Source organism: Octodon degus, unplaced genomic scaffold, assembly GCF_000260255.1.
Source record: "Octodon degus isolate 3935 unplaced genomic scaffold, OctDeg1.0 scaffold00130, whole genome shotgun sequence".
Classification (NCBI taxonomy): domain Eukaryota; kingdom Metazoa; phylum Chordata; class Mammalia; order Rodentia; family Octodontidae; genus Octodon; species Octodon degus.
The window spans coordinates 3,421,594-3,432,956 of record NW_004524706.1 but is presented as its reverse complement, the minus strand read 5'-3'; the positions used below and the strand labels follow the sequence as shown (position 1 = coordinate 3,432,956).

The window sequence follows — 11,363 nt, the reverse complement described above, 5'->3', positions numbered from 1 at the left end:
TCAAGCGCTTATCCTACTGAGCCATCTCCCCAGCCCCTAAATCAGTTTCTTGAAGTTTGAGAAACTCTAGAAATGAAGTGATTCTGTAATGCTCCTAGCCAGACATTGGCCCAGAATGGTCTTCTCATTGGTTTCCATCTGCTTGCAGGTGATCAATGCACAGAAAACAATATTCCTTTCCAGGCAGGCTTGGAAAGGGAGGGTTCAGATAGGAAAAGAGCAGCTTCTGTGCCTTAGGGTGGGGGCGCGGCCTTTATTGTTGCAGACCTGGCTGGCGGGAGCCTCTGAGGGGGAAGAGGATGCTGAATTGGCTTGAGAAGCTGTCTGTCCCTGCTGAGCAATGCCAGCTCCTGCTCTGCCTGAAGCCCAGCAGCCCAGAGCATCATCCCTCACTGGAAGTGGCTGAAGCAGCAGCTGAGCTTGAATGAGGGGAGGGACATTTTCAGCATTCCTTCTGGCTGGGAGTCTGCTGCTTACTTAACTCATGTGTGTGGGCCATGAGCACGTGTATGTGAAAGAGAAGGGCCTAACCTCCCTCCATGAGGCTTGAAGGAGACAAGGATGAGACACTGTCCTCTTCTCCTGCAACACAATGATCCTCTTAAACTCTTACCATTTGAAAAGCATGCTTATATAACCTGAACACTAAATTTGCAGGTTCTTGCTTTGCAAACAAGGAGCTGTGTAAGCTTTAATCATTGGCTTTTTCAGGGCTGAACCCATCTAAGCTAGTCAGAAGCAAAATCGTTCTTTTGCTATGGGGAAGAAAAAAGAATGAAATGCCAAGACCTCAGGAATTTCTTGTGCCACTGCCATGGACTCTGCGCTGTATTGCCTCCTTGTTAATGACCCTGACGCTGACTGGTGTGGGAGAGCATTGGGGTTCGAGGGGCTGGGAGGTCCTTCCCCCTGGTTGGGGATCAGGCCTGGGAGCATCCCTGCCCAGTGCCATGAGGTGCAGTAGACACGAGGGAGGGCTGGATCAAGAGGTCCCCTTGTGAAACTAAAGGCATTAGGCAAGTTATTTAGTGACAATTTCTGTGAAGCGGTGGGTGGAAGGGCTGGCCAAATAGCTCATTGGATTGAAGTGCCTGCAAGTAGGCACCTCTGTGCCAGCAGGTGAATTATGAGTGATCTAGTAGTGAGACCCTGAACACCCCGAAGACCCTTCCCTAAAATACAAAGAAAAAGGGGGTGGGTGGGGATGGGCTATGTAAAGGTACAAGCAGGGTATACTGTATAGCAAAGATAGGACATGAAATCCTCAAGAAAGAAGGTTAGGGCTGGGGAGATGGCTTAGACGCAAGGGCCTGAGTTCAATCCCCAGTTCCACCAAAAACAAAAAGGTTGGTATTGCCATGCAGGCATTTGCCTGGAGTGAGAATTTGAATTTTCTTTCTTTTCTCCTTCCCTCCCCACCTCCCTCCCTCTCCCTCTCTTTTGTGGGGTGTTGTTACATAGTTCAGGCTGATCTTTAACTCAGTATGTAGCCCACAAACCATGAATAAAAGTTTTTAAATAAGTTCTTGGGCTGGGGAGATAGCTCAGTGGTATAAGCGCCTACCTGGCAAGTGCAAAGACTTGGGTTCCATCCCAGGTACCGCATGCTGTGCAGGCCCCAAACCCTGCTGGCCACTGAAACTGGATGTGGTGGCGTACTCCTGTAACCCCAGCATTGGGAAGGCTGAGACAGGAAGATTACTGAGTCCTAGCTGTGTAGTAAGACCGTGTACCAAGTAAATAAATCTTAAAAAATAGTTCTTAGACCAAGACAGGAGGGTCTTTCAAAAATGCTTCCCTTTCTGATATCACTGGACTATAGATCTAACGAGTTCTTACATTTCTAAAATAGGACTTGGTGAGAATTACCTAGTCCTTCTTTAGGGAAAGTTGTCTGGTACTGAGAAGTGCTTGAGAAACTCATTTCTTCCTTCTTAATAGCCTTCTATTGATACTATATGGCAGGTGTCTGCAAGAGCCATGTCTTTTACCTGGTCACTTCTGGACTGGTCTGGGCTAAATGAGGCCAGAGTGGGTAGAAAAGGAAGGTCGGTGCTGAACTCAAGTGGGGAGAGGGCTGACAGGGACAGAAATGTAACCACCAAGTTCAGAGGAAGCCAGAACAGGGAGTGTTTTAGAACAGGGCAAGTGGTTAGTCATATCACATGCTGCAGCAAAATCCAGAAAAGGCCTTAGGATTTTTATATCTTCATCACTGAATGGATTTCAGTAGACTGGTAGAAACTGGAGTGAGTTGAAAAGAATCGGGGGTGAAGAAAACAGGTGTAGCAATCTTCCACAAACTAACTGCAAAGGAAATAAAGTGATGGGGAAAGATTTGTAATTCATATGATATGGAATGTGTGTGTTTAAGGGAATGATCTAATAATTCATAGAGGAGAGATTGATAACACTTAGGAAAGACACCCAAAGACTGAAATCCTCAAGTCAAAAAAGCTGAATTAGGATTTGCCTGATGCGCACACATACACAAGTACAGATACACAAAACACAGTCATCAGCTTTCACACTGATACACATACAGATCTACCACCAACAGTCATACATGTCCCATAGACAGTCAGGCTGACACACTGACCTACAGGCTCAGCAAGTCACAAAATACACAGTATTCCCTTGACACGCAAAATAGCCACACAGACCTGCCAGACAGACACACCAACATCTGCACCCCCTCCCAAGAGTTCCCCCAACTCCTACTAGTGTTTATCCCTTTAGAATCCTTCTTTCCCCTGTGACCTTGCCCTGTTAGGATTCAAATCGAGAAGCTGGGGAGATGGCTCAGTGGAATAAGTGCTTCCCTGGCAAGCTCAAGGGCCTGAGTTCAATCCCTGGTTACACCAAAAAAAAAAAAAAAAAAGATTCAAATCCAGGCCAGGGCTGAAGAACGGGAGAGCTTTGTAGGCAAATGAAAAGATTTTATTAAGAGAATGAGAAAGAAATTTGAGAGATGGGAGGGACATCAACTGCAGGGCCAAGAGAAACAACAAATATAAAATTCTGGTGACAGCTTAGGATGCCTGACACAACCTTCCCTCCCAGCCCACCCATTAGTCCTTTGTAAGCTAAACATCCTCTCCCCTCTGGCTAGGTGGACATCTCAGTGCACGAGTAGAAATCAGTGAAATGAATCCCCAACTTGGGATAAATAAATTGACGGACATCCTGAAACTTTCAAATGTAATTACAACATATATAGATAAATAGGACAGACATCAACAGGACTGTGATTCAAGTTCTGTGATTTGTGCTTTTTCTTCTTTGTTCCTCGAGGGTTTCTCCTGCCCTCGGAGAGTGCCAGCACCCCTTTTCTGGGGATAGGAGATTGTGGGATGAGGCTCACCAACTCCTCAGTAGCAAAGTCTTGGCTGCTGCTGCCCAGGCCCCTAACCTGTAGCGCTCTTTGCCATGAGGCAGCTTTAACCATACCAATTTCCTGTCTAAGCCCTCCTTAGCAAAGGTCAGAAAACTGCACTCATGGCAGATGCATGGGCCTTACAACAAACCACAGAAAGGCTGCCTTCCTTCCCTCACTCCAATCCAGATTCAGAACGGGGCGGGGTGTGCTGGATGAATATTCTTTCCAGCCTGACTCTAATCCCACCTCTTAGTCCTTTCACAGTCACCCCCATGAGCTAACAGCTCTTTTCAGACTTTGGGAGCCACCTGGGGACAGTTATTTCCGATGTTTGGCATCCTTCTCTGCCTTGGTTTCACCATGCCCACTGCCTGTGCTGCTTAGAAACATCTTGTCCACTCCCTTGAGGGACTCCAGCAGGTAGTTCTGGAAGGCGGTGAGGGCAGCACAGATGGCGGGCCCACCGAAGCCGTGGGTGATGAGGCTGAAATGTGTCAGGCAACTCTGTACCCCGGGCTCCAGGATGAGAGCTGGGCGGCTGTTGCCCAGTGGGGAGCGGTCCTGAGCCATCAAGTCTGCAAACTCTTTGCAGATCTGCCTGGTGGGGGAAAGAGGGTCAAAGGATAAAGGTCAAGACCTGAGTCCAGAAAGGGCCTACTTACTACATGCTGGGTTCTTTATATATACATTATCTACATGATTGCTTGATCCAACAAATGATGATTCTATTCATTTTACAAAAAAGGAAACCAAGGCTCAGAGAAATTAAGTGAGTGGCCCAGTATCACATGGCCAGTATACAGCATGTGCCAGTACCCTATTGGATGACCTCCCCACAGATACCCTGTCCACATTCAAAGTGCAGCTTCTCATCCCCTTTATTCAGAAAACGTTCCTTGATTCCCTTTCCCACCCCAAACACCCAGTGCTTCCCAGAAACTTGCCATTTATTATGAAACAGCCCAGCATCTGCCTTTCATAATTGAAACAATAGCTAGCAGCAAATATTGAGGCCTAGATGTTGTACCAAGTACATAGTATACACCATCGCACTTAATCCTTGCTGTAAATCTACACTATTACCATCCCCCTATACAGATGAGGAGATTGGTTTCAGAATGATTAGATGACCTGCCAAAGTGACCAAGGTAGGATTTTAATCCAGTTTTAGTCTTTGGCCATTAGTCATTTCTTTATGCATCCCATGTATGGCCTGGGATCGGTTATCACTTAGTTGTGTGTCGCCTTGAGACATCTTAGACAGGACTAGAACCCAGGAAGTGGTTGCTGGATGAGCTGACTCATAAATTACATGGACTCCATCCTCCACAAACTTCAGCCACTATAGAGGAGACTCCAGATTTCTCCATGTGGTAGTTCCATGAGTCTGCTTCCTCTCCTGCCTGGGGGACTGAAGGAAAGCCTCAGAGGGAGGGTGGAGTTGTTCCTGAGGGGCTACATCACACTAGCAGCTGGGTCGAGTCTAAGTAGGAGAAGGGGAAGCCCAGGAAGGAGAAACACTGTAGGTTCATGGCCAGACTGGGCTACATAGTTTGAGACCAGCCTAACTACATAGAAAGACTGTTTCAGTGCTGGGGAGATAGCTCAGCTGAGTAAGTGCTTGCCTGGCAAGCTCAAGGTTCTGAGTTCAATCCCTGGTACTGAGGAAAAAAAAAAAAAATCCTACTCGGAGGAGATGGAGACAGAACTTTTAGGAAATAATTTGATCATCAGGGTGGTAGGGCCATTATGAACAGGGTTAGTACCTTTATGAAGAAGGCCAGAGAGAGACTCCTGGCTTCTTCTACCGTGTGAGGACACAGCATCAACGTATTGTCTATGTACAAGAAAATAGACCCTTACCAGACACTGAGTCTGTCTTGATGTTGGATTTCCCAGCTTCCAGAACCATTAAGAAATAAGCTATAACTCAGCTTATGGAACTCAGGTTTATGGAATCTTGTTACAGATTTCCCAGTGACCTAACACAAGGACCCCTTCTGAAAAAGTAAGTCTTAGTGAAATAGAAGATCTAAATTAGTTCTGAGGCAACTCCATAAAACCTGGTGTGAAAATGGTTGCAGAAACAATGGAACTCACTGAACTTTCTTGGGCACATACAGGGAGGCTGAAGGAAAACGGGGTCCTAGGTAAAGGTCCTGGAGTGAAAAGACCTGAGTTGAGGCAGCATCACGTGACTGGTAGTCACGTGACTGCCTCCTATGGGAGGCATCAGTGGGACCTTCAGTGGGCCCAAATTTGACCTGGAGGCCTGGGGAGCTCACTAGAGTAGACAGGCTGACTGATGGACAGGGCTCAGCAGAAAACTGGGCTGGCCGGGCCTTGCAGTAGTGTCATATGCGAGATGCCTCTATGTGACACCATGTTTACTGATGTCTAGACTCCAGATATGCTCACACATTTTGTCTTTGTGTTCCCCCTGGTGCTTGTGGAAAGTGTTAATGTAGGCCTGCGCATGATGGCCACGGTGCCCAAGTATGCCTACAGTGGTGCCCGCATGTGCCAGTGTGGTGTGCACGTGTATGCCTATGAGTGCTGGCCACTGTGCTTAGGTCAACATCGGCCTCTGTGTGCTGCATCTGTGGCCACCAGTGCACGCTCTCCTCACTCACTTGGCGGCCAGCAGCATGCTCTTGCGGCTGTGCAGCTCCCCGGGGTCAGCATGCTGTCGGCACAGGTACTCAGCGGCTGCCTTGGCTGGGAACTCCGTCTCACAGACATAGCCGAAGTCTCTGGCCAAGTGCACAGCCTCTCCTGGGGGAAGGGGTGTGAAGTTGTTACTGCCAGGTAGGCCTCTAAACCTGGATTCAGCCGTGATCCTCTGACTCCCCAGGCAGAGACATCCTGCCATCCTGTTTCTGGAGATGCCCCCTCTTCCTTCCCTCCTCAGCTTTGCTCCAGTCTCTATTCCCTTGGGCTCCAGTCTCTATTCCCTTGGGACTACCCGGGTGGGGCTCTGAGCTCAGAGATGGGTGCTGGGCCCACCACGAATCCCAAGCCAGAGCCCAGGGCACCAACCTCTAGGGAAGGGGACTGTCACCTCCCTTATCTCTTTACCAGATCCAAACACTGGCTACTCCTGTACCTCCCCACCATACACTGCAAGTAGCTCGACGGTGTGTGCAAGGATCCACATAAACATATGCAAACATTACAGAGCTGTCCCTCAATATTAACTAAGGATCCCCTCAAACACTAAATCTGTGGGTGCTGAAATCCCTTAGACGAAATGGCATAGTATTTGCACATAACTTAGGCACGTCCTCTTGTATACTTTGTATCATCTCTAGATTATTTATAATTCCTAATAGAATGTAAATAAAATAGTGATATGGCATTGTTTAGGACATAATGACAAGAAAAAAAGTGTGTACATGTTCAGTAAAGATTCAATTTTTAGGGGCTGGTGAGATGGCTCAGTGGTCTAAAGCACCTACTCAGAACAAGCTTAACAAAGCACAGGGACCGCAGTTCAATCCCCCAGCACCACATGCCAGCCAGCCCCGCCCCTTGCTGGGCTGAGCTGGCCATACACACACACACACACACACACACACACACACAAATAAAATTTAAATTAAAAAAGATTCAATTTTTAGCAAGCTGGGCATGGTGGTGCACACCTGCAATCCCAGCACTCAGGAGGCTGAGGCAGGAGGATCACTGGGAGTTCCAGACCAGCCTGGGCTGCAAATTGAGGTCAAGACCAGCCTGAACTGCACAGTGAGACCCTGTCTCAAAAAGGTACACACACACACATACACCTACACACACACCACACACACACACAAAGCAATTTTTTATTTTTTGCAGAACCGGGGATTGAACAATTGCGTTTGCCAGTCAAGCGCTTATCCTACTGAGCCATCTCCCCGGCCCCCACACAAAGCAATTTTTAAAGATATTTTTGAGCTATGGTTCATTTACTCGTAAGTGGGAACTCACAGCAGGTCCAACTGTATACACACATCACACACATACTTTTCTACACACGGAGTACATACATGGACTCAGCAATGCTCAGAGTACACTCACCCTCTACCAGCGAAGTCAACAGTGTCACATTGGCGGCTTTCCGTCGGCCTGCGGGCAGGTTGAGCCCAATCTTCTCCAGCCGTTCCCGCAGGCACCGGCCCCCATTCTTGGACTTGGCCCTTGACATGCACAGAGAAAAACAGACACCCCACTATGAAGAAAAGAGAGAAGCCTGTAGGCTAAGTGACCCCTGAAGGGCCTGTTGCTCAAACCCTGTTGACTTGGAAATTCTCTGAGGTCTTTTTAAAAGCAAGATCACAAGGTTCTTTCTGACCTCCCTTTCTGCAATCAAGTCTGGGATGGGGGCCCCAGCACCTAGCTCCAGAAGTCCTTATTTCTCCCTAGTCCTCTTCACAGCAGGGACAATCCGGGCAGGGGCAGGATGGGGCAGCATCGTAAGGTCCTTTTTCCCCACCTTAGCACGGTTTCTGGGGATGCAGAGATGCATATGCAAGATACAGAGTGGCACACAAAGGGACACAGGTACACACACAGCGATCTGGGCAATCACAGGTTCATACAAACACAAGTGAATGAATAATAAAGGTCAAGAATATGGAGACATATACACACCCACCCATGGAGACAGCACCAGAGACCCACACACTTCGATTCCCAGGACACCATCACACCAAGCCAGGATCCCAGAGACAAATCCTTCAGTATGCTGTGAGAGGCCACAATTTGCACAAAGGCAACCCCACACAGATACAGGCATGTAAACATACATGCAACTAGCTGCAGATGCTCATGCAATTACACACACATACACATACACACATCACACTCCAGGCTATACATTCCTACTAAGAATAACACAAGAAACTGGGTATAATGGTGCATGCCTATAATCCCAGCACTTGGGCAACTGAGGTAGGACGATTACTGAGGCCAAGGCCAACCTGGGCTATATAGTGAGTTCAAGGTCAGCCTGTACTACATAGCAAGATCCTGCCTCAAAAAACTAACAAAAGAATATGAATGATAGCTCACATTTGTGGAAACACATACTCCTGTCCTGGATATCCCCTAACACACACACACACACACACACACACACACACACACACACACCATCCTCAGATCTATCCACACTTAAACCCCTGCAGCTGGGCCAGGGAGATGGCTCAGTGGAATAAGCGCTTCCCTGGCAAGCACAAGGACCTGAGTTCAATCCCCGGTTCAACTAAAAAAAAAAAAACCAAAACCCAAAAAACCCTGCAGCAGAAATACCCCCCTTCCCAGGCACAAGGACATGCAGAGAGAGAAATGGACACAGGCCTATACAAACAAACTATGGGCACCGTGCTTTCCCTCCCGACACACCAGGAGGCCTATACTAACACAAGAGAATGGTGTCCTTTCCCTGGGGAGGGGTGAAGGTGGTACTCTTCCCCAGGCTCAGCCTTGTCTGTCCTCCCAATGGGGTGAGTCTACCATTCTTTTTTTGTTGTTTTGTTTTGTTTTTTGCAGAACTGGGGATGAACTCAGGGCCTTGCGCTTGCCAGGTAAGCACTTATTCCACTGAGCCATCTCTCCAGCCCCAAGTCTACCATTCTTTTTCAATGCCCTGGCTTCTCTCTTAGCCCTGCCTCCCCCAGACTAATCTGAGAGCCTGGACCTGCCCCAGAGTACACGCCCTCTAGAGTCTCTGGTCCCTCCTCTCCCGGGGAGGCAGGTGGATGCTGTGGCTGGCCTTCCTACCTGCGGAGGACACCGCCCAGGAGGGAGGCATTGAGGCACTCTGGAGGTGAGAGTCGCCGCTGCACCTCCCCCACCGTCACCTTGTACTTGGATGTTGAGCTGAGTAATGACAGCCGGCCAGGCACGGAGCAGAAGACTTCACTGGGGTTGGTGATGCCGCCAACCAAGCCGTCTTTGGCCAAGGAGAGGGCTGAGAGGCAGCTGGCTTTGGAGGGCATGGGGACTGTAAGTAGAAGGGAAGAGAAAGGGGACACTGAGCCGGGGGCCATAGGACAGGGAGCAGCCAGCTGTGGAGCAGGTGCACTGATGACTCACCAACTGTGTATATGGAAAGATCTAGCACCTTTCAGAGGGATGTCCTAGCATCCTTGCTTTATGAAGGGAGAAAGGGAGGCACACTGAGGTTAAAGTGATGCACCAAGTCCACCCAGCAGGAGTGGACAGTGGACCCAGTGCTGTCTGGCTCACAAACCTATGAGCCTCTTAAACCTCAGTTTTAGCAGAGTTTGGTCATTCTGGCAGGTTCCATCAGAACCAGGGAGCTGGGCAAATGAAGTAGAATCTGAGATGAAGGCAGCATTCCTTGGTCACCACAGCAGAGCCCAGCTGGTCCAGGCAGTCACAGGGAGTCCCTGCTCCCTCTTCCCATTGATGATTCCCTGAGGTCCCACCCTGAGATCACTGAGGAGCTAGGGGTTTTGGACTCCCACATCCTGGGACCCAGGAGGTTATGGCTTCACGAGGTCTTTAGCCCTGTCATCCTTCCTGCCAGGTCATGCTGGGTTGCTCCAGGAAACAAGGAATAAGGAGGATGCTCTACCATGCCCTTCCCCAAATACTCCCTAATTATCTAGGAAGGGAATCAGAGAAGTTAATTTTCTAAAATTCACCTAGATCTTCTTGGCTGTAAAAGAAAGTTCTTCTCTCCCTCTAACCTTCATCTTCAGGCTTACTTGCAGGCTCTGGCCTCTTCCAAGAAACTTGCAGGCCTTCTCTTGCAGGGCAGTGAGCGCCTCAGTAGATAAGGCTTATGCACGTGTTGGGAGTGGGGGTCAAATGAGGAGCCTGGGGCTGACAAGTACTGTATCCTCTTCATGCTGTGTGCCACGTGGGTGCCTGCTCCAGCCCTGGGAACAACCCACAAGGAAGTACCCCCTACTCTTCTCATTCACAGATGTGGAGGCTGAAGCCCAGAGGTGGAGTGGTGTGCCTGAGAGCACCCAGCTGGCAAACTGAGAACCAGGAGCGAACCCAGTACTGTCATACCTTTGCCTTTTTGTCTTTTGAAAACCGTTGGCTGAGCACTGTGTGCCAAGTGCTGTGCCAGCCCTGGGAAGGAGTAAAGCTCGCCCTGTTCCTAACCTGGCAGAGCCACCACTTTTCCCTCTCCCAATAAGCATCCCTGCTCTCCACCCAGCCACCCAAACAGAAACTTTGGGAACACCCTTTGCACCTGTCTCAGCTGCTACATTGCTCCCACTGTGCTGAGATATGGCTTTAATATCTTTTTTTTTTTGGCAGAACTAGGGATTGAACTCAGGCCCTTACGCTTGCCAGACAAGTGCTTATTCTACTGAGCCATCTCCCCGGCCCCGGCTTTAATATCTTAACCTGCCTCAGACTCAGCCTTTCTCTGTGCACACAGATGCTTTCCTGCCTGCATTTCTTTACAGCCTCTGCTCTGGTCCCCCATTCTGATCCAGAGGGATCTTTCTACAGGCATCACTCAGTTACTCTGCAGCTTAAAACCCATCAGTGCCAGTTCAGCTCCCCGAAAAGCAGATGCCAGCTCTACAGCTTGACAGAATGAAGTTGCCTATCAGTAATAGAGCTGCTGGCCAGAGTCTCACGTCAAAATGAAAAATCTTGGGATAGAGGTGTAGCTCAGTGGTAAAGCATCTGCCTACTATGCGTAAGGTCCTGGGTTCAATCCCCAGCACTGGAAAATAAATAAACAAATAAAAAGAAGAAACTGAAAGTTCAAAAAAACAAAAACCAGATCATTCCAGAAATGGATCTTGAACGCTGGCCATTGACTCTAAAGTTCATATCCTTAATCATCAGTTATGATGGCTCCTGCCTCCAGGTTTTACCTGGTCCCATTTGTCCTTCAGGCTCTGGACCCACACAGGACCAAATATAATATGAGCCACCAGGTCAGCAGGGTGGCACACACCTGTAATTCCAGCCCTCAGGAGGCTGAGGCAGCAGGATTAAGAGTTCT

General features: G+C 48.8%; 1 protein-coding gene across 1 annotated transcript in view; it reads right to left on the bottom strand.

Moving 5' to 3' along the window:
• Positions 1-3,697: 3,697 nt before the first annotated feature.
• Positions 3,698-11,363, bottom strand: part of Tfap2e (transcription factor AP-2 epsilon) — an 18,203-nt gene continuing 10,537 nt past the window's right edge. Inside the window, 4 exon segments of the mRNA XM_023701122.1 lie at positions 3,698-3,977; positions 6,013-6,154; positions 7,436-7,554; positions 9,140-9,362. Coding sequence (XP_023556890.1) covers positions 3,698-3,977; positions 6,013-6,154; positions 7,436-7,554; positions 9,140-9,362 — 764 coding nt within the window.